This window comes from Cinclus cinclus, chromosome Z, assembly GCF_963662255.1.
Source record: "Cinclus cinclus chromosome Z, bCinCin1.1, whole genome shotgun sequence".
NCBI lineage: Eukaryota > Metazoa > Chordata > Aves > Passeriformes > Cinclidae > Cinclus > Cinclus cinclus.
The window spans coordinates 77,193,960-77,219,035 of record NC_085084.1 but is presented as its reverse complement, the minus strand read 5'-3'; the positions used below and the strand labels follow the sequence as shown (position 1 = coordinate 77,219,035).

Genomic DNA, 25,076 nt, shown 5'->3' with positions numbered 1-25,076 from the left:
GCCAACCTGTGCCCCTGAAGGGCTGGAAAGCCCTCCCTGGTTTGCTGCTGGACAACCTGGAACACCTGCGTGGTTCTCAGCAAAAGTGAATTATGTGCCCTTAGAGGAGAAGAAAATCTGCCCTTGATCACACCCTACTGGTCTCTGTTGAGTCAGGTTTTAGCTCTCCATCAGCCTCATCCACTCCAGGGAGTCAGTGAAATGCTGGGAGGGGAAGCTGGACACTGCCCTAGCTCCTTGGCCTTGGAGCAACCCAGGGCACAGGTCTGGGGAGCACCACTGTGCAGAGGTGGGATCCAAGCCTCTCAGTTGTGGGGGTACTAATCCTGCACCAGATTTACTGCCAGTGTGATCCACTGGCCTCCACAGCTGTTCTCCATATCTGGTATTCAGAAGGTTTTCCAGTTGCTGGGATTGGACTTTAAAATCAGGGCTTGGCTCTTGTGCTAACAGCTTGGAGGGGCAGAACAGCTGCAAGGCTGGAGAAAATGTTATTTCACCCACCGGTGTTGTACAGATGCAGCAGCTCTTTCTGCTTGTCACACACCAGATGCAGGGGATGGATCCAACCTTGTGTGCCTTCCTGCTGCCCTGGGGACTTGTGTTTCCCAAACATTGGTGGCCAGTCCTGGAATATTTACCTCTACCGTTCACACAGGTCATAGCAGTCACTGTTTCTGGGACCAAGCAGGCCACGAAGTGAAGGCTGCACCCTGGTTTCAGTATCTGTGACTGCTGGGGCTCGGAGAAGCTGGTGCAGTCCACACCCCTTGCCCTCATTTTCTCCAATGAAAAAAAAGGCTGTCAGGCTGGTTTTCATATGTATGCTTTTTAATATCATTAATTCCGTTACACTACACACAACCAGTAACAATGATAAATACTGCAATGGAAATGTTAAAAAAAATATTATACATGTTTTTCATGTTTTTGAAAAAAACTCCCACATTTTAAAATAAATTAATGCATAAAACTGATGGTAGAAAAGAGAAAACCCAAAACAAACCATAACATAACTGATCTGTTTAAGGCAATACTCTACACAGACAGAAACAAAAGTACAACAGTGTGCTACATGATCTGAATGGCAAAAAAAGAAAACCCATACAAGATGCAGATTGATGCTTCAGGAGTGTAAAAACTCCCAAAACCAGATTAAAAAAAAAAAATGGCCAAGTTAAGTGCAGCATTAATACACTCTGCATGTCAAATGATTAGCAGGTTCCTAACAAGGACTAAGGTCAAGCTACAACAAATTTATCTTCCTAATTAAAAGGTTATTCAGGTCAAACCCTACATTTAACTCTATTTGCGTTTGGCTGTTTCAGCTATATTTCACTATATGCAAGGACAGCCAGAAATTCATCTCCTGCTCTTGAGATTAACACAAAGGTCAGGAGGTCTCCTGTCCTGAAATGTATTTCCATTAAATAAATCCAAAAAGGATCTTGCTTTTGGTGACCCTGAAATGCTTCCCACCACACGGGGAATGGAGACCTGGAAGGCATTTGCTTAGGTTGATTTTTTCCATGCTGAGGACACAAAATGGAAGTGCAGATTTGATCTGGACTTGGAGGAGTGCTGTTTCTCTGTCTGCCAGAAGTGTCCATCTGGAGCCTGCTGAAAGTACTTTGCCAGCATGGAAGAAACCCATCCTGTATGTCTGGCTACAGCCATGACATTTGCTATTATGGTTGGTGCAGAGCTCCACACCTGCCTGGACAGCCAATGAACCCCAATTATTAATGCAGCCCAGAACTTGGCCACTGGAAGATGGACAATAACTGTAATGCCAAAAAAATCCCTCTCTCCCTCAGAAAAGAAAAGAAAAGGGACAGTAGCCACTTTCTGCCAACTTCCTTGGGTGGATCCCCATCAGCTGCCACCCATTCAAGATCGGCAGTGCCAGATCTCACCAGCATCAACCCAGTGCATTCCCAGTAAGGTGCATGTCTGCAAGGTGCTGCTGGGGGCAAAGAAACTTCCTGGGACATGGTCAGAGCCTCCTGTACTGCCCTGCTAGAGTGTGTGGGAAGGAAGCCATGAAACACAAGGAAAGAAATCTAACTGGAATTACTAGACTTGTGAAGGCCAACAACTGTCCAGGTTGCCTTGGGTGGGAAAGGGGGATGCAGAACTGGGCTGAGAATCACTTTGGTGCAACTGCCTCTGATGCTCATCACTAGTGCATGGGGCAGGGGGAAGAAAGGCGACGGCTGCTTTGATAAAAGGGGAGTGGAAGGAGGACGTGTGTGCAATATAACAAGGCTTGCAATTCTAGGACTAACCACTGGACACAGATACCGAAGATTATTTGTGACAACTAGCTATCCTTCTACTGCAGTTGCTCCTTCCCCCATTTCCTGCTCTGATTCTTCTTCAGTTTGGGAAGCCATGGCTGTTTGGCATGACAGCCAGTGTTGACTCCCACCCCAGTCCTTGCCCAGCTCATGGGGTGACTCTGCTACAGGTTGGACAATGAGGTCTGGAAATCATGTCAGGCACAGACCAGCTCTGCATGCCAGCCAACACCTGCCTTCAGACCCTTCAGAAACCTATTTAATGGCAGCTTATCTCCCTTATTAAACTGAAGGTTCAAAAATCTCTGTTGAAGGAGTAAAAAGGGTTTAAAAACTGCAAAAAGGGGAGAGGAAAAACCCAACTTTTGGAATTGTCTCCACTGCAAAGACTTCATCCTCCACCTGAGTCTTTCTCCTGGCAGAACTACAGCACCACCAGTGTCACACAGCTGCTGCCCATATGCAGCAAGAGCAGAGCCAACAGGCTCCCCACTAAGGCCTCTGCTGCAGGACTCCAGCCCACACCAGGAGCATGTGGGCTGGCAGGTCTGGGACCTGGTCTGCAGACCTGGACCCACAGCACTGAGGCCAGGAGGGTGAAGGCATCCGGCTTGGGGGGCTGGATCTCACCAGGTTTTGCACAAACTTGATAAATCCTCAGCCCCACAGCCTTCATGTGGGTGAAGAGAAATCCCAGCCTCCTGTCTGATTCTCACCCTGTCATGTTTGATGACCTACAGCTGGCCTAACTTTTACTCAGGGCTTGTCTTAGGACAGAGGCAGCCACAAATTGAACACAACTGCTACCTCAGCTTCTCCATGCAAAGAAACTAAACAAACACATCTGTGAACTGGGGATATGAAGGTCGTCATGAAGAATGCTTGCCCAAGCTTTTCAGCTCTTTCCATGTGTCCATATTACATCTCTCAACAAACTGTGTCTCCTAAATCATGGAGGTTTGAGGAAGGTGGGTACCAAATGGGAGTTGGAGCTTATTGAGGTTGCAAAAGCAAAAAGACAGCTTGGGGGAAGAGCAGTGCTTCCCAGGGAGCTCACCTTGGACAGCTGCATGGGCAGCTAGGGGAGAAACGCTGCTCTGGGAGGATAAATATCTCAGCAGCTATGGGACTTAGCATGGCCTTTCAGAAGCCTTTTCTTTCCCTGGTGCCTACTACACTGCTTTCCAGTGGCAGTCTGAGACAGTCACATTTTATGAAGTTTATTTTGTACCTTCCAACCCTTGGTCCAATCCCACCACCTGTATCACCATTTATTATTATGGAAATACCTCGACAGTCCAAGCACCATCAGTCGGGTGGGCACCTTCCAGGAGCAAATCCACCTTTTGCTAGAGCAGCTTTTTAGAGAAAGCAAAAGACTCAAAGTCACCACCAGTGGCAAATGGGTCTTTACAGCAATAGGAAAAGCTGCTCTGCACAGGCACCAGGGAAAGCTGCAACCTGTCCTGCCAGTACTGCTGTCCTCCTGTCTGTGCTGCTCTGTGACATGGTTTGCTGCATGCCTGCATGAGCTATGGGGTTGTGCTCTGTGTGATCTCAGTCAGTCCAAGGCTTTGCCTCCCCAGCAAGCCGTCAAAGATGCACTCAGACAGGCAGTGTCTAGCTGCTGTCATCCTGAGACTGCCAGCAATGTCACGTGGGGCAAAGGAAGGGATGTAGCTGCAATTTTTGGGAAGCAATGTGGCAGCTCAGCTGCATAATACAGGGATCTAAAATATGGACCACAGCTCCTATGAGTAACCTCCTGTAGATAATCCCAGGCCACAAAATCTCCCTTTACGCTAAATTCCTGGCCCTTCTGCTTCAGGTCTTGTGTGGTTCTGTAACAAAGGTGGGTTTGTCTGCTGCAGTGTGTTTTGGAGCATTCCCTCTCACAGCTGAGCCTTTAAAGGAAGGGACAAGTATACCTAGAGGTGAAAACCAGCTTAAAATGAAGACCTTTCCATGCCTTCTCAGTTAGCCATGTGGCACTGCTTCTCTACACAGCTGTTGCTTTTGAACATGCAGCCCAAGCTTGCTGAGCCAAGCAGCAGCCAGGTAGCAAAGCCTATGGCTTTCTAGGTAAGAGTGGCAATACCCCAGGTGGGCTTGAAGTGAGGAGCCCAAGCAGAACTACCTGTCTAAAAGCTAAGATGATCATATAGTTGCTAAAAGCAAGAGCATGAAACTGCCATGGGAATATCCCAAAAATGAGCCTTTCAGTCCTCTGTTCCCCTTCATCACTACTCACCATCCCAAGCTGCACTGCTAAATTCCTCAATTCTGCTATCAGTGGATGGTGCTGTTGGGCCACCAAATCTTTGCACATATCTTTGTTCCCTCTGGGAGCAGGTGAACTCAGAAGTCAGTTGTGCAAGAGTCAGCTGCCAAGTAACTGGATAACATATCCTTGACAAACATCTTTCTCCAAAAATGTTTAACCTCTGTACTAGCCTCCACCCTGCTGCATTCTAGCATGTGTGAAGAACATCAGAATATGGTAAACAGAGGGAAAGCAGAGTAGAACTTTGAAAACGGGAATTAAATTTCTATAGCATGGTATTTACATCCTGTTTGCAGAACTGTCCTATCAATGATGCCTCTCATATTTGGCAGTATTCATGCAGGATGGTGGTAGCACTTTGGGAGGGCAGGTTTCTTCCATGAGCTCCAGAAGGGAATGGACATCAAGAAGGGATGTGACTTGCCTGAGGTTAGAGCAAATACAAACAGCAGCAAGGACGCGAGATCTCATTTCTGTGCTCTTAACAGTCCAGCAGACCCACCAGGGCTGTATTTGGCTGCAGTGTCAGCTCAGGGACAGGATGTTTCTGGTGTGTGCATCTGAAAGCAAGCTTTGCTCCCTGCTGGCATCAGCACTGCACTGAGACAGATCAACTCGGACAACTGGGGTCTGCCCTAGGCCAAGACAGCATTTGGCAATCTTTCCAGTTATTGCTTGTTTTCCTTTTTCTGTTTTCCATCTGTTGCCCAGCTGGGTCCTTCCTTTCTTCAAAAGCATCTTCATATTTCTGTTGAATCACACAGGGTGCTGCATTTTTCAAGCCTCCTGCATTCTCCTGCACAGCCTGCACACCAGCCCAGGATCAGACAGTGCATGGAAAGGAAAGGATTCTGCTCAGGACTGCAGACCTGTGTGTCAGCCAGCAAACAGCTGAATGCAGTGGATGCCTCTTTTTGGGACAAGAGCTTGTGAAACATACCAGAAGGAGCTGAATCCATCTTGTCTGTGGGGAAGTTGTCCTGAAGTCCCTTTCAAAGTCCAGACAGGAAGAATGGGTCACCTGCTTTTGCAGCTGCAAGGCAGGACAGCTAGAAGAGCACAGCAGATCCAATGGCCAAGCACAGATGTTAGGGACAGACATGCAGCAATGTCAGATATCACCTACTGGCTCTTCCAAGGGTTGACTTCAAGATGTGTCTGGTAAGATATGAAATGAGCCTTCAGGATGGGCATCAGCCTCCTTTCAGCTGCAGTTTATTTACAAACGCCAGAAAAGCAGACATAACCACACTATCTATAGATCTTCCTGAAGACTAGGAGGATGTTCCTCCTCCCAAAGGATGAAAATGTGGAATTTGCAGACGAGAGATGAACAGAGTGCTGTGGCCCTAGAGTACAGATCCAGGTCACATTAAAGGGTATTAGATAGTATTTTATCAGATGACCAGCTGATAAAAGAAAACTATTGGCTGAAACTCACATAATTTAGTGATTGACATTACATAAAATCCTAACAAAAACCAGTCTGGTTTTAGGAGGCATCAAATGCAAATTCCATTGAGGAGGCACCAGCATCAATATCCTTACAACCTGTTTGCATGGTAATTTAGGTAGACAGTGACATGAAGCATTTCATACTCCATGGTGTTCCTCCCCTTGGTTTTCTGTACAACTTTGGATTGAAAATGTGGCCTGAGAATGCCATCTTGTTTGGTGCAAAGACTGGAGGAAGGAATAATTTTCTTTCTTGCATGCCATCTGCATTTAGAAGGGCACCCAGCAGCTCTGTAGATTTTGTAGAAATACTGTGACAAAGCGTCTGAGCTCTTGCCTTCTGCCTTCTTCTGGTCATGGTAGCAGAGACTGGTCTAAGCAGAGCAATGCCAGGATAGCCATCTATCTTCACACATTCCCAGGAAATCACCACAGCATAACCTCCAACAAGGGCTGCTTGAGCAGAGAGGTTGGATCAGATGATCCCACTGTGGTCCCTTCTAGCCTTACCCATTCTTTGACTCTGAGGGCATATGGAAAACCTGGTGGCTTAAGCAAAAGTCTGAACAGGAGACCAGATGGGGGAACCAGCCTCATCTGAGGTTGATACATACCAATAGGCAGTCCTCAATATTCCATAATGAGCCAACAAACATGCTGCATGGTCATAATCTGCTGAAGGAGCTGCAGTTCAGAAGGGTTAGTGTTCAGTTTTCTATGACAGCCACATGTGCATTGCCTTAAGCCACTCAGCCTTTCTGATAACAACCCTACACAGGTAACTACTTTTCCCCACCCCTTCTACATTATTCCCCTAATAAAGTATATGAACACAAAGCATAGAGAGGAGAAGCCAAAAAATTGCCATTTTATGGTTCTGTACTGTCATGCCAAACCAACTGTTTCTGCAACCAACTCCTTCTGTGCACAGGAAAAAACACTTGAGTTGTACTTCAGTTTGTATTTGGAGGAAGCACCAGGTGGAACATCTGAATTCATCTCCCTCCCTACCTAAAGGGTTGTGCTAGAAGCAGATGCACATCACAAAATGTGAAGGGCTGAAGGGAGTTGCAGGGCTGGGGAATATCTCAGGGCACATGGCAGGCAAAAACCAGCAACAGGGGCAGTAAGAGGACTTGGTCATGGTGCCATAGGACAATGCATGTCATAGAATCACTCAGATTGGAAGACACCTTTAGGATCACAGAATCCAACTGTTAATCCAGCACTGCCAAGAAGTCTGTCCCTCGAGGGGAGATGTTAACCCTGAGAGGTAACAGTGACAGCAAGCCTCATTCTGTCCTAGACTGAAGAGGACAGTGCTTGGTTATAGCTGGATTCCATGATCTTAAGGGTGTTTTTGAACCTAGGTGATGGCATGATTCTATGATGGCGGGCATGACAGAGACCTGTGGGATGTGCAGCCTTCAGGGGCTGGTCCAGGTGAAGGGATGGCTTGTTGCTCTAGTAGGCACTCCAAAATGCTCCAAACTCCTGAGCAAGGGCTGTGGAAAAGGCTGAGCATGTGCAGCCTGGCTGGAAGGCACAGAGACTGACCCAGGAGGATAAATACGATGAAGACATTCCATGATACCAGTGCTGAACTGCAAAGTCCCTCTCCAGAAAAGCGAAGATTTAAATAGCCTTGGTCATGTCCTATAGGATTTGGTTTGATCATGGAATTTCTATTAAGTTTTAACTACAATCCCCATTAAAAAAGACTCGTTAATGAATGTTTTTCCCTTTTATCTTTCTACTGTCTACTTTCCCCGTCTCCAGACAACTTGATAATCTCAGCCTGACTTGAATTTTGGAAATATTCACCCTCAGCACTACCAGGTGGTGAGAAAAGGAGATGAATTCACTTGAGGAACACAATCCCTTTAGGAGTTGGCCAATTAACCATTACTTCTACAGAGGACGCTTAGTAGAAGAGGCAGGAATGCTCAGTAAACAGTACCATTCAAGTCCTCTTTCTATGGCCTGGAACAAGGGTGGCAGCATGTTGTTTTAGGCAGAGAGGACAAGCATAACTTTAAAAGCTGTCAATACCATCAAGTAAATAAGCCCATGAATCCTGTGTGCCTGCTCTTTCACTCACACTGTGGCTGGTATCAAGCTTTGCACTGCAAAGAGTAAATCCCCAGGATGTTAAAAAAATCTCTTGCTAATTCTGAGTAGGACTTTTTAAAGACTCAGCTCACTTCATACAGATTTCAGATGGGGGATCTATTGTGGTGCAGTTCAGGCTCAGCTTTGTGACTCAGGAATTCTGATGGGAAGCTCAGAACTGCCCTCGTTTTTATCATTCCCAGGCTATAGAGTAGGTGATGACCCAAGGCAGGTGGTTCTCCCTCCTGAAAACACAAGAATTGTGCCTGTGGCAAAGATTTCAACACCAAGAAAAATGCCAGCCCATCCCTTGCATATGCTGAAACCAGTGGAAGGACATGTTTGCTAATTCCAGAAGTGATTCTGCATTCCAGATAATCTGCTGGTGAACTGGGAGCTCAGGCCAGCAACCTAATGTAACAGGTTTCCTAACTATTCCAGCACCAAATAAAACACAACTGCTCCTGATCTGGAACCATGTCTGGCTCACAAGTGGACAAATAGGAAGTGAACAGTAGTTTCCTCTCATGGGCGTCTTTCATCTGAAGCTGTTTGTAACTCACTGTTGCTGAAAATTCCTCTCAAGTCTGACCCCTACCACACTGATGACTTCAGCATTAATGAGTCACTCTCACAAGCACCCAGAGACACAATATCAAGAGAATATCAAGAGTTAAGCACTGCCAAAATGTGCTTTCTTCAACCAGCACAGTCGTTCATCTCTAGTACTGACTCATGCAGGATTAATTTCTTCTCAGTTGAACAAAGTTTAAGATTTTTGGAAAGAGATGGATCAGACAGGGATTAAATACAGGCTGAAGTCAGAATATGTGACTGAACTGAAGTCACAAGTATGGTATTCCTGGGCAATGAACAAATCCTTGAAGTGCATGAGTGGATTGCAGATTGAACCTGATGTGTTTGGTGGTAATTTAATGTGGTGCTAAGGGCAGATTGCAATGGCTATGTGACACAACAGCTCTAGCTAGTACTGACTCACACTGAAATGTCACCTACTTGTCCCTTTTGCAAGTGAATGAATTGTGTGGTGTTAGTCCTGACTAGCCTTGCCATAAGAAAGGATGCCCTGGTCCGTCCCCATTCCTGTGCCCCAATTATAACATCATTTTGGTTATGCAAATGAAACAGGTTTAGTGAATGAATTAAGACCTGACTTCCTCTCATTGGTAAAACACTTTGATACCTCCAACTTGCCCTAATCTTGCGGATGGATTGGTTTCAGTGGGCAGGATTACCTGAAGTCCCATCTGACCTCTCCCATTCTGAAAAAAGACACTTTACAAAATATCCCCAGTGCCTAAACAAACCAAGGAGGTATCTCTGGACCCCTCTGCATTCACTATTCAGACCAGTCAGTTTTGCCAGGCACTGCCTGGCACTTTGAGCAACTTCTCTTTTGTTTTACCACAGTTTAAAATAAGTTATCAACCAATCATAAAATGAATTTTTTGGTTTCTCCTGGCTCCATGAACACAAAGAGGTGCACGTCCTACCATAGGAGGAAGCAATGGCTGTTAAGTTTTACAGTTATAGTGGAAAGCACTGATCACAGCCTGCCGGCCTCACTACTGGATGTGACAGGCGGTGGAGGAGGTGGCTTGGCAACACATGCAGGTAGGGTTGACCGATTTAGGGGGGATTAGGTCGAGGTCCTCGTCATCTGGGATCTCATCTAATCGGTACCCATCCTTTAGCAGCTGGATGTTCAAGTCTTGGTTGATCTGCTACAGACAAAGAGACAAACAGTCAAACACCTGGGACTTCTTACTTCTGGTGGTTAGAAGATTAAGGAGGTCCCCTATTCTGGAATGTATTTCCCCCTCATTAACAACTGCCCCACAGTTCTAGTTTTTGACCTCAGGTGAGGGGAGGGTACTAGCCTCTTCAGAATAGAATATATAGAGTGAGATACACTATTTTTTTTCTGGAGTAGATTTTCCCTGAGGACAAGCCCTCAGTTAAAGTAATGTAATAATAATATTTATAGGCAGATGGCCAGTCTCCTCTCTCAGTCTGCGGCACACTATAGCAGTTAAAAGATGGTAAAGTTTGGCTCTGTGATCTCAGATTCAAGTGCTGTCTAACTGGATCTGTATAAACAACACTTCGTCAAGGCACAAACAGCTCAGATTATCTGAGATGGTGGCTGCTCTTGACTGTTACCCAGGGTTTCAGAGGTATTTTATCCAAGGTAGAGATACAAGGGGGAAGAGTTCTGAGCAGTTTGTGGGCAGAATGGCTGCTCAGCACCCTGGATACTAAGTAGCCAGAGGTTGAGCAACAAATTAATGAGAGAGTTTGGGAATATACTCAGAAACAATGCAGAGGGACTAATAAGCCTGAACTTCTTGCCTTTTCTCTTTGAAAGGGCAGGAGTTCATATCTACAAGTCCTCCCTGGAATTTCTGCTTGCTCCAAGTAAACACACACTGGGTGACCCTGACCACTCCAATAACTGGAAATCACAGCACAACCTCACATCCTTTATTTGTATCCTTGGCATGCATACAGTTGCTGAGTTGCCATGGCAGACAAAGATGATGCTTTTGCTCCTCCCGGGTCACTGTGGGACTAAGCACAATGAAAGTTTGAGTGAAACCAAAGGTAGCTGTGAAAACTGCTGATGGGCAGCTCTCTGTGCCATGGCAGTGAGGATCACCAGGGAAGAAAGCAACATGACTTAGTTTCTGCCATGGCCCCTTCCAGACTCACAGAGTCTATACCACTACCAAATTTGTTGTATAGCCATTTCTGCCTGTGCAAGGCCACTCTAAACCATTTCTGGCTGCTCTGTTATTTGCATTCATGGCAAGGATGGCAGGAGAGAGTATAACTCACCTCAGCTGATGAGTATCCCGAGGAGGAATATCTGGACATATCAAAGTCATCATCACTGCAGGGAAGTACAAGATACAGCAAAGAAGGAACTGGTTAGATGAGACCTGTATTCCCCACTTGGTCCTATCTCTCTTGTGCCATGAAACCGTTCTTGAGGCACAGAGAAGTTACATCAAGGGAGCCTGCAGAGCAGCTTTCATCTGTGACTCTCAGATCTTTCCATCACACAGCTCTTTTCTCACAGCTCTTCTCACCTGCTCTCACACAGAGACCCACCATGGCACAGGTCAGAGGGAACAGTGGAGGGAAGAATGTGAGTGCTGCCCTTTGGCATGAAAACTCACTTAAGCCATCATATGTATCACCTTTTTAACCTTTAGCATACCTGTCTGTATCCAGGGCTACCAGGGGCTTTTCATCTGGACTCTGGTCTAGCGAAGAGTAGCCCTTATTGGGAACGACGAGCCTGAAATAATTAAATGTTGTCCATTAACCACACAGTAAAGCTCAGCACCACACACTGCCTAGGGTAAAGCTATATGATAGTTGGCTTTCTCCATTTCACTTCTTTGCAAGCCCCCACTCATTGGTGAAGATGTTTAAATGGGTACAATTTAGAGGGAGCAAGCTGTGTCTCTGGGTAGCCTACAGCAGTTTCACAGTGATTAACATTGGGCATGCCCTGGAATATACCCCTTCCTGGAAGAAAAAAAAAATTGAACACTCTGCACTTCATTCTGGTGAACCTGTTTGTCTAGAACTGCTTGTCATATCAGATTGTTCATTTTTGTGTTGCCTGTTGATTTCCTGGCAAGGGTACCTGACACCAGCAGTAAGTACATAGGAGAAGGAGGCTAGGGGAAGCCAGAGGCTCCATGATCCCAATGTTCTGCTACTGGACATCAGGGATATTATGTGGTGTCTCTTTCTGAATCCCTATCCAGGCCCCTGGCAACACTACACTTCTGAAGTCACAGTCCTAAATTTAGTAAATCTGAGCTAGTCTGCCCAGCATAAGAAACCAGTCAGACCAGAAATTCTGAAGTTCCACTTTTTTGTGATGACTTGCAGTTAATCAGAAATGTTACAAAGGCTGAGGATGACTCCATCTTTAACTGCCTGAGAGAGTTTGTTAAAGAGTGCAGGCTTCACAACTTCTAGGATCATGAAAATATCTTAATACAATATCTTGTTCACAACAGAGTTCTTTCATTCTAAAAACCACAAAAACAACCAACTGTTAATTGGTTCACACTTAAAATCAGGTTAACTAAACCCAGTAAATGGAGTAAGATTCTTTGTTCAGCAGGTAAGAACCATAAGACTGACAAAAATCTTCTCTTTTAAAGAGTTAACTCAGGTTTTCTCCCAAGTGGTCTTTAACAACACATCATGCTGCACAATGATGCTTCACTAAGACTTCAAGAAATATAAATCTAAAGATGATAATCTATCTCATCCATGCTCCAATTACTCTCTAACTACCTGAAATGTTTTTCTGCTTCTGTGGAGAAAACTGCAGCAAGCCATTAACAATTTTAGAAGTAAAAAGTCCTGGCAAGCACTGTCAGTGGGCAGGCTCAGGGAGACTAAGATACATGAAATCCTATAAAGCATATATATAGGTTCACAATTAGTTATATTTTCTTACTCTATTAATTGAAACATGAATTAAATAAATAAATTTAAAACCTGATGCAGAATTTTCAAACTGCTGCACCTGGGGACTGGAGAAAATGGGATCTACTTGCAAAACTCAGTAGCCCTTCTCAGAGAAGTGGGACAAGCCTTCTGCTCCTGAGGTATGTAGGCACGAAGTCAAGAAGCAAAGATGTCTGGAACTGAAGCTGCGATTTGGCAGCACAAGTTTGCCCATGCAGTTATCAGAAGTACTGACTCCCATTTTCACTCTCCAGTTTCCCAGTCCCTGCTCCATATATACTCATTGACAGTTGTTATTAAATCATCAGAGCACTCTCAGGGGATCTAGGAAAACACTGTGGTGATATTTACTTGATGAAAAAAAATCTCACATCTTCTTCTTGAGAAATGTCTTTTTTCTTAGTAATAAAAAAATTCAATTTAACTGCAACAGACAAAAATTGTTATAGTGTGTCTGCCCCTGATTTAAGTCTTTCCCTCACATCCTGATTGTTCTTATTTTCATTTCACACTGTCCTTGGAATAAAGTCAGGTAGCAGTGGTAGTTGTTTTTGTCCACAGCTGTCCTGGTATAAGCTTCTTTGTGTTTTTGCTCACTTGAAGCCACAGAAATTGGAGCACAAGTTCCAAGTTTAGGTTATGTTGAGTGGACTGAGCATCCAACTGTGTTCCAGTGGTGTGGAAGGTGTTGTGGGCTCTGTCTGTGCTCATACGAAGAGTGCAGCATTACCCTTACCTCATACACATTTAATTTGCTTTTAGGGAGACTGAGAGTGTTATGGATCTAATTACTCTAACCTATAAGGCTGGCTGAACCCTTGTCCCAGAAGAGGACTGAATGGTGAAGGCGACCCTGAACTAGAGGCTAGATGTCAGAAATCCACAGGGATAATACAGAACAACAGAGCCCTTGGGGGAAAAGGAGGAGGTGGAGTGGAGACTAGGAGAGGCAAAGCACAAAAGGAAAACATAATTGATGAGAAGAGCAGAACTGTCAAAAAGAGGAAAATGGCTTTAGCTTATTCTCCTGCAGAGACTTGAGGAAGCCAACAGTTCAGACTTAAACCATAATGTGGAAATTTTGCAGTATATCCTCCTGGAATATATCCCATTATACTGTAACTGTTACCTTGTGAAAAGCTGCTTGAATAAGTTTGTGGCATTTCCACCTTGCTGGTGTTGCCCCGTCTGTGGCAAGACAGACTGAATCATTTAGAGGTGCTCAGATGCATAAATAAAGGTGCACTTTATTTCTTTAAGTGAAATAAAACTGAGCTGGCTGCTAGAAATCTTTTGTCAATAGGTGTCACTGCTCTGCTCTTTCCATCTGCACCTTGGATACAACAACCTCTCCACGGAAAACTCACTCATGTTACAGGTAGATACCTCTATTTAAATCCCATATTCTCTCCCTTATTATCTTCCTCCACTAATTTCAGTGTTTCTAAACCTCTTAAGCAGCAAATCTGCTACCATTTCCCCTCCGTATGCTAGCTTGCAGCCTATTGCCAAAAGAAAACAAGTTTTTCCAGAATGTACTTGGAAGATAAGGAGGAACAGTGGCCATGGAAAACCCAGCCGAGCACAGTTACCAAATTTCTTGCTGCCATTAAGGGTCTGGCTCTTTTATGTGGCCTCAACATCTAAACACAGAGATGAGGCAATGCAGCTCGTTCCACCTGTATTTCATGGGCTTACAACTAAAAGTTGACAAAGTCCTGTCAGTATTTATGACTAATATTTTGAGTCTGGCAAATTACTGTGAACAAGAAATCTCATCTCTCAGATGAATTGCATACAGAGAGGCTCTGACCTGCAGCTCCTATTCTACTTAATATATGGTAATCCAGGCAACTTTCCCATTCATCAGTAAACATCCAGCATTCTGCAGATTCCTCTGTCCTTTTAAGTGAGGTCCTCCACTAAAACCTGCCACCTTTCTAGCAGCATGCAAAGCATGCAATCCTGCAGGTTCACAGGGTTTGCTCCCTTCTGAAAATAAGTAAATAATACATTGGTGCACTGAAGTTTGCACAGAACAAAAATAAAAATACTCTAAAAGAAAATATTCAGCTCAGAATGTCTTTGTTTACAGCAGGTTGTAACACTGCCTAATACAGTCTTACAGAGCTCTTCCAAAACATCTCCAGCAAAGTGTGACCATGCTGTTCCAAGAGTGGAGGAGGTATATAGAAAGGCACTCAGAGATGGATTATTTTCAAGCTTTAAATTGGCCAGTAGCAGAATGGGTCACCATCAAAAAAGAGCAGTGGAACTTGCAGTAACTAAAGCAACCAAGGCAGAACTAAGCTCTAAACCAGTTTGTGTTTCATGAAGCAACACAGCTCCTCTCCAATTGGCAGGATCAGGTGTTACCTGAGAGTACTCAGAGCCTCTCAGAGGCAGTATGCCTCTACCAGCCCCTGATTTTAACCTGGCTGGGCTACCTTTGCCTTCTACATGCTGCACTACCACTGGTCCTGGACCTCCCCAGGGGCTGGGATGCAACAAAGCACAGAGCGCTTGAGCGTGCCAGCTCCAGGAAGGACAATCACTACTCTTGCAGCATGGCTGGCAGTAGGCAAATGCAATGAACACTGTCCCTGACCACCCCAGGACCATTAGGGATTGCAGCTCAGAGCACAGCTGCCAGTACTTTTCCAGTCCTTTACCTTGTTCGGGCCATCACGTTGTTCTTCTTGGGCTGCTGATTAACTGGGCTTCCCATGTTGCCATTCTTCAGGGAGCCCTTCCGAGCCAGCTCCCTCTGCTTCTCTGCACAGGAGACAGGAATGGGAAAAGCAAAATTAGAGCAATAGCCTAGCTAGCCACCATAAGAAGAAACCCATATTTGATAGTGGCAAAAGGCACAGCAGAATTAACAGCAGAGGACACAAGCTCGCCACCTTTTATGGAAGGATGCTGCGAAGGCCAGATGAGCTGTGTCCCACTTTCTCCAAGGCCACCAGGGACTGAAACTAATCTACCTTCACTCACAGAAGCCTGCTGACAGCAACACACTAAAATTTTGGTCTCCAAGATCACAAGGCCTTGGAGCTTCTTGATGAAACCCAGCTGAGGCAGATAATGGGCAGAGACCTTGTCCCTGTCTGCAGCTGGTTGCTGCATGGGCTCCAATACTGTGCTGTACCAATAAGGCTCTGCCTCCAGCAGGGATGGGAACCCAGGGATGTATATACGTTGATATTAAATTTTCTGATTCAAAGTTCTTTCCCCTCTTGCTTCTTGTGGAAGATCAGTTGTGTTACCAGCTAGCCACAAAAGTTGAGCTAACTGCCCCAATTTCATAGTGCAATGGCAGGCAAGGCTTGTATGGAAAAACTGAGCATGGGGCCAATAAGGCATGAATGAGACCAGTTTAAAAAAATAATTCTCCACAGTGTGAGAAAATGCTGGAAACTACTTTTGTGGCATGCCTGAATAACAGGTGTACCAGACTGCTTGCTGAGGAACCTGAATAGTGAATTTATTTTCTGCCTCTCTTACAATGTGTGATTTTTTTTTTTCTGTTGCAGATTTAGTTCCCCTTCGAGAGAAAAGCAGTTTTTCCTACTTCTTGTGGAAAAGCAGCATGCTTCTATGGAGTGCAGGTTCAAGGTCGGCTAACACTTCCCCTTCCTCACAAGTCAGAGCAGGGGACACAATCCAAGGTTCCCTTTCTTGAAGAAGAAATAAGCAGCAGAGATGCCAAGAGATTATGATGATGAGGAACATGGAGACAAGAGTACATACAAACCATACCCAGCCTGCTCCTGCTGACAGAGAGGTGAAAAAATGCTCAAGGAACTTGGCAGGAAAAGGATTGGATTAATAACTTACTCTGGCTTGAGCAACTAAGAAACTGATTCAGGATTGAAATCAAAACCTTAAATCAGAGTAATTTCTCAGTATGGAACTTGCAAATGCATTGGTTAACTCCATCTCCAGAATAAAAGGCTGGTATGCTGCAGGCTACATGGATTTTGCTGTTCAGAGAGAGATAAAGCAAGACTATGGAAACAAATATTTACAACACTAAATACAACCCAATTTCCACTCATCTCCATCAGATGCTCCAGGACTGACCACAAATAGAGTACTGAGACAAGCTGTCAATGCTTTAGGATGCTGGTGGAATGGTTACAGGTGGCTGAATATACTGTGAGTGTAGGTGTGATGGCTTGCAGGCAATCATCAGCAACACCAGCAGGACTGAAGCAGACAGGGGAGCCTTAACCACAGCCAGGCTCCTTCTGGCTTTTCATTAATTTTTCAGAGAGAAACTTCCTTCAAGAAGCAGGATAGAGCAGAGAAGGTTGTGAGGGCATGAAGCAGTTTGTGTGTGCCTTTGACAGCACAAAACATGTTCAATTAGGAGTCTGAAGATCCTGTGTGATCATTAGCAGGATCACTGTGTTGGATGATGTATTTGGTTTGTGTATAAGTTTTTGGTAGTGAAGTGGTGTGCAGGTGGGTCCTGTGAGAAGCTTCTAGACATTTCCCTGTGTCTATCAGAGCTAATGACAGCTGGCTCCAGGACAGATCTGCTGCTGGTCATGGCTGGGTCCATTAACAACAGTGGTAGAGACTCTGGGACAACAGAGTTAGGAAAGGGAGAAAAATCCTGCACAACTGCAGCCAGATCAGAGGAGTGAGGGTGTCTCAGAAACAACCCTGAAGATCAGTACAGAAGCAGGAATAGGAGCTGTTCCAGGTATCAGAAAAGATTCTCCTGCAGACCATAAGCAAGCAGAGGTCCATCTGCAGTCCGTGGAGGAAACCACAACAGAGTAGGTGGGTGTGTGAAAGCCCACGTTGTTGCTGTGTTTTCACTCCTCTGTCCAGCAGAGATGCTTTGATTGGCTCCTGCTGTCCAGCCATGGTCACCCCACACCAGACATCTAACTATCTCAGTGTTTGAGTGAAGCAAAACAGCAGTTTTTTGTGGAGAACTTGGAGAATACAGACAGCTGTGCTGTCATTCTGACTCACAGGCGAATTTGGCTGCACCAGTTCCACTTCAGCTAATCCTGGATGTTGTGTCACAAGAACACATGGAGCAGCACGAGTGCATGTATGTGTATGTGACAAGGGGTCCAGGATCCTTTTGACACAACTATACTGCTCTGAGCAGCATGGGGAACAGCCTTTCATCTGGATATGCCAACCATATCACATATTGCTCCTCCTTTATTGTTCACCTTGTCACTTCATCTTTAAGACACTCTGTCCCTTATGACATAAAAACAATTTAAAGGAAGATGCATCTGCTCAAGAATAAATCACCGTTTTCCTGCTAGTCCCACACTAGCCTGTGCTGCTCGCTGACACCCTCTGAGCCATTCAGCATCTGCTCCAAGTGCTGCTTCAAAGTCAGCTCTGCTAGTGACAAGACAAGAGCCAAGCAGACCATGGAGCATTTAGTAAGGCAGGGATAACACTTAAGTGTAAAGTAGCAAAGGAAATGCATGCAGCAGGCACCATCAGCACCACAAATGGCCCAGCCTTGTGTCCTGCCTGGCAATGGTCTCCTATTACAGTTGCCTGTAAATTGAATCAGAAGGTGCCTCAGCATACCAAACACTCAGCAAACCATCTCTGTCCCAGTATTCACTCACCTGCCTGATCCAGGATGACTCTTTAGATAGCCAAAAGGAGCTGAATTCTCCCCTTACCATGGGAACACCGACAACCTTAATTAATTATTTCAAGCACTGCTTGAGATGATTTAGTGCAATCTAAAATGGTTACCTGTTCAGCTGGCAGGGTCTATCTGCTTTATGATGAGAGAAAATATTAATAGAGCATGGGAAGCAGAATTGACTTAACATGAATGTGTCTAAACTAAAAATCACACTTGAATGAATCCTTGAAATTATTTCTCTGGTTTCATCATTTAAACAAAATCATAACCAGTTTTAATAACACTTCCCAAGATATTTTATAAATGAAGTGCTGAACAGTTTGTTTGGTGTATGTTGCTATGTAGGGGTGGCCTTGGTTTTGCCTACTATCTTCCCCAAACTAGAAATGCCAAAAGTAGTCATATGCTTGAGTCTCCTGCAGAACTGCTCCTTTTGTGCCATGAGGCAAAGCAGACAACGCAGGAATCTGGTGAACATAATGTACTACACTGAAGAGCTATTTGGAGAGTCAGACACCCCAAATCCACATTTTCCATTTGTCCCAAGATAGTGGGTGAGTCTGGCTATGATCAGACAGTGGTGGGTGGAGAGTGCCATTGTCACACTGTCACTGTGCTTGACTACCTGCAGCCCCCTCAGCTGAGGCAGCCTGACTGGCACAAACACTGTTTTTTGGCAGATGAGGCTGATTGGCCTCCTTTGCACTGCGGTGTGGAACAAGTAGAGGCTGATTGCTCCTGTGTCTTTGCTGAGAGCTGCTGGCTGGACCTCAGTAACTCAACTGCTTATTAACCTGAGATTCATACTGAACCTCCCTGAGCAGAAGATTGAGCTTCCTGCTATGGGGACAGTGCAGTGTTAATCCATGGGATTTGTTGCAGTGGCAAGACAAAGAGAAATTAATGCAGTGTGATAGAGTTGTATTTTTTTCATTTTCAAGGTTAATGAGATGAGATGAAATTTTGGGATGTATTTCTCTGTCCCCCACAGTCACCTAAATTGTTTCTGAGGCTGAGGACTGTGATACCCTGATGAATTCTAATTTCTCAAGTAAGCTGAGAATTTAAATTACACACTAAATGAAATTAATACATTTTCTCAAATTCTAATGAATGATGAACGGATTTATGAGTAAATGAAAGGAGAAAGAATGAAGTGCTGTCTACAGCTTCTTCAAGCCCAAGTCTTGATTTCAGTTCACTTGCATCACTTAACTGCGGGACACTAGCATGAATCTAGGTAACACTGAGATTTTCTCTGCCTTTCACCTCTGACAGAGAGTATTTGTCAGTGAGGATTGTGTCACTGCTTGGAGAGGATTTCAGGGTACGTACATAAATTTGGGCTTTGCCTGCAGGCTGCATGGAAAGGAAGGTGTAAAAAGTTATGTGATAGGACCATGCTGATCCCAGTGCTCCCTGGAGTGTAATTGTGACCATGTGGGTGGCATTAGTGCAGCTGATGGCTCTGCCTACCTGCATTAAAAAAAAAGGCAAAATAAAAGTGATTTATACTAAACAGGTGTAGCAGTAACAAAAAGGACCCATCTGTGGCAAATCCCCTGCTGTGAATGTGGTTCCAAGCTGATACAGGCCCAGCATCAGCACTGATTATTCAGGACAGGCCATCTGAACAAGGATTGTTTCACTGGTTTCAGAAAAGACTGTTCAGACAGCAAGGGTCAGACAATTCTGTCACCCAACTACCACCCTGGGTGAGATGTGATATTCTTAGCTGAAGGATGTTATTTTTTGACCCAGACAAACTTGGGAAAAATAGTGAACTATTTTCTAGTTTCTAACTCCAGCTGTGTGAGCTGGGTAGAAAGAACAGGTGTATGAATCTGTTTTCCAAGGTCTGTGTTGGACCAGCTTTTAAAGAACAGCAGCATTTCCATACATTCTGTTGATCTGGCTGCTGCTCTGTGCCTTTGGCATGGCTGAGAACTGGCACAAACACCAATGTGCTGGGAGTGGTTTTAAGCTCCCTTCAGCTCCCAAGAAGGCCTGATGGAGAACTGGTAAATTAAACTGGAGAACCTAGGGATTACAAAGTTAATGTTTGTGTCCATTGTTCAAGGATGCAGCCCTTAACTTCTTGCATGGGAGCTACTATCAGCACCACCCAGTGCATTGAGTGCACAGGATCAGGGATCATTCTCAGGTAATGCTCAGCTAGAATGCTGCCCATGTAAATTACTGAGATTTGTGAGGGCCTGGATGACATTACTGTGAGCTTCTCTTCAGAAAACACACTAAAACATCATACTATTCCTTAGCACAGAGGAGAATGCGTAAAGGAGTGCTCCAGTCCAAACCAAAGCTACCATCTATTTAAACCACTCATCTCAAAAGTGTTTTTACAATTCCAGCAGCATGTCCTCATTCCCCAGTTGTGTGGCTATCCCAACACCACAACTCATTTTTCTGACCCTCATGTAATTACGAGAAGGAATGGCTTCTCTGCTTCTACCCACAAGTTGGCTTAGCCCCAAAAGAAAGCAGGTCATTTCCTGCAATGAAAACCTCATGGCTGTACATGTCTGTAAAAAACAAAAACCACTACCACTATTTTGAGCACACAGAGCATTTTACCTCTTCATGGCTTAATACAATACTGAATCATCTTCGTAAAATACTACGTTGTGTTTTACTGCTGGTAGGAACTATATAACTGGTTTACCTTAAAGCCATGTAGAGGATCTGTGGCAGCAGGAGCACAGAATCAGGATTCCTGCTCCCAGTCCTCTGCTCGAGCTGTCTCTGCAGCCATTTTATGCAGACAGGTTGCGAGTGTGTAGCAGCAGGCAGCAATTAATTTCTCTTCATCTTTCAACACCTTTCTGTACTGATTTCAAAGGCATCCATTGTCACAGCTCCTACCTCACAAGGGCATTTATTTTGTTCTCATTCAGCATGTGCTTTTTCACTTAATTTTAAAGGATTGAAATTTTTATTTCTAATGGCTGCAAAATATTGCATATAAGAATTTCATTTGTCACTGTCAAAACTGGAATATATGAACAGCACTGACAATATTTAAATGCAATTTTTTTTCCATTTTCCACATTTATCTTCAGAAACTGACTTATTTGGTATTTTCCTTTACTTTTCAAAGGTTATTTTTCCTGCCAGCCAGAAGAACAAAGTTAGATATCTGGGGAAGTATTTACATCCTGACAAACGCAGCAAAAAAGTTCTGTTTACAAACTGATCTCTAAAAGACCTAATCCATAAAACTCAGCTAAGATCTCTTTTAACATATTTTAAAGGGACAAAGAGAATTAATTTACTTCACCTGGAGAGAACTTCCACAAATGCCCCCTCATTATTTTTACTCAACCGAACACAGGTTTATGTCAAAGCCATTTGCTTGACCTTGCTAAATGATGTGACAGACAAAAAAAGAAAAAAAAAAGACAAGAAAGGGAATATTTTAAGAGCAATTTAGCTCTCTTCAGTTAAATAGCTCTATTCATTTAAAATATCACTTATGCTATAGGCACAATCTACAGATACACGGAGGTAATATTAGTGCCTACATCACATTTATTGTGAGTTCTGATGTTCTGTGAAGAAGCATTAAGGTTACTGGTGCATGTACTAAATGTGATGTGTATTTAGGAGAACAGTAGTACAAACTTGCTCAGCTGAATATTCACAGAACTTCGTTACACAGGATGTCATCATACATTGTGTATTTGTACAAAAACCCCACTTGAATAGAGTCTGACATCAGTAGGCTTGAACTGCATAGACACTAACTCAAATGTCCACACTTTCATGCTAAAGATTGGTCTATGGGAGAGAGCATGTGTTATATTGCCTAGAGAAACTACAGATTCAAAACAATAATAAAACAATAAATAATAATTAAAATATTTCAATATGTTGTCATTGGGAAAGCTTTCACTGACTGGCAGATAGTTCTGCTTGGAATGACTTTTTGAGTTCCATCAGTAGGCAAAACAAGTCTGAAGTGATAATGTCACAGGCAGCACATGAGCTTAGAAGGGAGTTACAGCCTGCTGACACCAGTATTGTGCTTGGAAAGGACTCTTGGCCTTTTCTTTTACCAGGACTGAACTGTAGCTGACAGTACAAGCCATGTTTCTGGCTTTATTTAGCAGCAGTATTGTATATTTGATCCATTCTGCTTTATCAACTGCTTCATTTGGTTTCTATGAACCTATGCATTTCATACAAAATTCTGTATTTTCTGTCTAGTAAGATGAAAGCAGATAGAGACAGGTGACTAGGCTGCTTAATACTACTGTTTTCTTCCCTGGAAAAGGTAAAGAAGGAGAGTTAATAAGTGAACAGAGTATTTGGAGGACACGTCACCCTCCAATCACTCTGCTCCCCAGAAGGGGACTTGCAAGCATTGTTTCACTAGATGAATTGCCTGCTCATGAAACTCTGCAGGAGAACAGGATATGTACAGCTCAGGGTGCCTCTTCCTGCTATTCAATTCATGAGCTGCAGTCCTGGGTACTTGGCTCAGCTGAAGCTGTCCCACACAGCAAACCTGCTCCCCTAACAGGATTACTGACCAGACCCCTCCCTCTGTGGGGCTGCCACAGTCTAGAAATTTGACACATGGCCTCAGTTATTTGATTAGCTATTTAATAAGTTTATGATTAACCAATCTGCTGATTAAGCTTTCATTAATTAGGTTGGCAGTAATTCTGTTTCAGAGGGATAGTGGCCTCTATTGTTTCGAAGCAGGGGTGGAAAGTCCTTGTGTTTTGCATGCCCTGACACTTCTCTTTACTGCTCCAGAAATATCTACAAAAGCTGTTTGGGTGGCATTTGGGGCTGCTGCCAGACCACTGGGGCATGGTGGCCTTTGGGGACAGCTCAGTATTGTGGCCTGGTTGTTACACCTGGGGCAGCTCAAAAGCTCCCGCTTCTCTCTTCTCTCTTCTGAAACCTTTGCCAGATGGTAACAAGGCAAAATATAATTTTGGTATTTTAATTAGGTGGATGGCTCACCTCAGAGAGGAGTGGGAACCCCTTTCCTCTTTCTCTTTCTTTAGAGAGAGTTTAGTGAAAGCTCATGACTTCATCTCTGGCTTTGTTCTGTGGTTTATGCTCTGATGGATGGGGCTCAGTGGGTGCTGCAACCTGCTTCCTCTACAGTGCCTTGGCTGAGAGGCAGGATGCTGCCACCTTCCTTCTCCAGGCTGACCCTTGCTTTGGCAGAGAAATCTGGACTGGGCTCAGGGATAAGTCCCAAACTATCATAAACTATAACATCTTTTCCCATCCACAAAGGATCCTCTGTCTCCTTTCTTAGGCAGGGCTAGTATCTGCTGGTGTTAGACAGCAGAGGATGGCAAAGGGGGTGGCAATCAACAGTTTCATGTTCTTTAATGTCCTTATGTTACAGGTGCAGGGCTGGGGATTTGGCAACTGCCTTCCCCTTATACCTCTCAAAAGGACTGGTGACAAAACACAGTCATGATTCTAAGTGGCAGAGGGAAACAGGACTGGCAAGAGAAAACTCATGTCTCTGCTGAAATCCCCGAGAAAGAGGCTTGAAAGACAAAATGAAAGACAAAGTTCTGGCTGTAGCTGCTTTAAGAGCTGCAGGAGAGGAAGCAGGGCTGGGGGATGACAGATGCCACCCCTACTTCAGAGTCCTGCAGCTGGAAATCAGACATGTGCACTGCTGAGCGGAAGCCTCAGCCAAAGGAGTGGCAGTTCCAGTGGCAAGGAGAGCTCAAAGGGATTCAGGGAAAGCCTGACTCATGCTGAAGAAAGCAGAAATGTGCTGGGAAAGATGATGACAATTTTTAACATAGATCTCCAATATCGTGAGTTTATGTCACAGATTAGTACTTTAGTGCTGATGTATTTGATGCATTTGTTACTCCTTTTTGGTGGGGCAGTGGTGCTCAGAAGATATTTGTTACCACAAGCTTCCAGCTGCTGGGTGTTCTTTCAGGGCTCAGGGAATGGCACTACCAGCCCAGCCCTGCTCGCTGCCAGAACACAGGTAGCCCCAAAGGAGAAAGCACTAAAGCACTGATGGCCTAAGCAAGGTTTAACACTGCTTTTGGGGGGCTGTACATGGAAGTTTAGGCAAAGGTAAGGCAGGTGTTACCAAGTGAGCCCCCTTCTCTCATGCCACACACTGCTGATCTGTCAAAGACTCATGCCTTTTGCTTCGCAAATGGGCCCACCTCCTTCAAACAGCTGGCAGGGGAGGTTCCTGATTCTCCCTCCCAGCTGCCTGCTCTCAACACCGTAGCACTAAATGAGACTGCTCACAAAGCTGCAGCTGCCATGTCCCTGCTATCTGACCCTCTCTCCTAAATGAACCACTGAGGCAGAAATTCTGGCAGACCAACATTTTTACCTCCCTCCCGAATGGCCAGCTGTATGCACTGGAGGAAAGAAAAAAATCCCAGCTTGGATTTGCTTATCAAAAGACCATTAGCTAAGGATTTTCTAAAGCATTTCTAAAAGAAAATGAAGGAGACATGCAAAAGCAATACAAGAATTTTAAGTTTTTTGTGCCCTTGCATGCCTGGGTCAGGTATGTGTTGTGCCACAGTGAGCACATCCTCAGCTTCACTTGGCACATTTGAGAGCTAAAATTGCCAACTGCATACAAACATAATGGTTATTTTTGCACAGCTATCTGTTTGACTGCCTGACTGGAGCTGTGGTAACATGAAAGGAACAGGAGAGTTGTAAGAGAAGAAGAAAAGAGGAGAGAAACAGCCTGAGGGTGCCAGCAAGCAAGGCTTCA

At 44.5% G+C, this 25,076-nt stretch overlaps 1 protein-coding gene across 4 annotated transcripts in view; it reads right to left on the bottom strand.

Moving 5' to 3' along the window:
• Positions 1-6,333: 6,333 nt before the first annotated feature.
• The window catches only part of FAM219A (family with sequence similarity 219 member A), an 86,188-nt gene continuing 67,445 nt past the window's right edge, over positions 6,334-25,076 (bottom strand). Inside the window, exons 3-6 of one of the 4 annotated variants that reach the window (XM_062512975.1) lie at positions 15,345-15,447; positions 11,396-11,476; positions 11,011-11,065; positions 6,334-9,896 (exon numbers count right to left, since the gene is read on the bottom strand). In XM_062512975.1, the coding sequence (XP_062368959.1) occupies positions 9,738-9,896; positions 11,011-11,065; positions 11,396-11,476; positions 15,345-15,447 (398 nt within the window). In that variant the 3' untranslated portion in view covers positions 6,334-9,737. The remainder of the gene's footprint in view (positions 9,897-11,010; positions 11,066-11,395; positions 11,477-15,344; positions 15,448-25,076) is intronic. The other 3 variants (XM_062512976.1, XM_062512977.1, XM_062512978.1) reach the window with 3 other exon arrangements.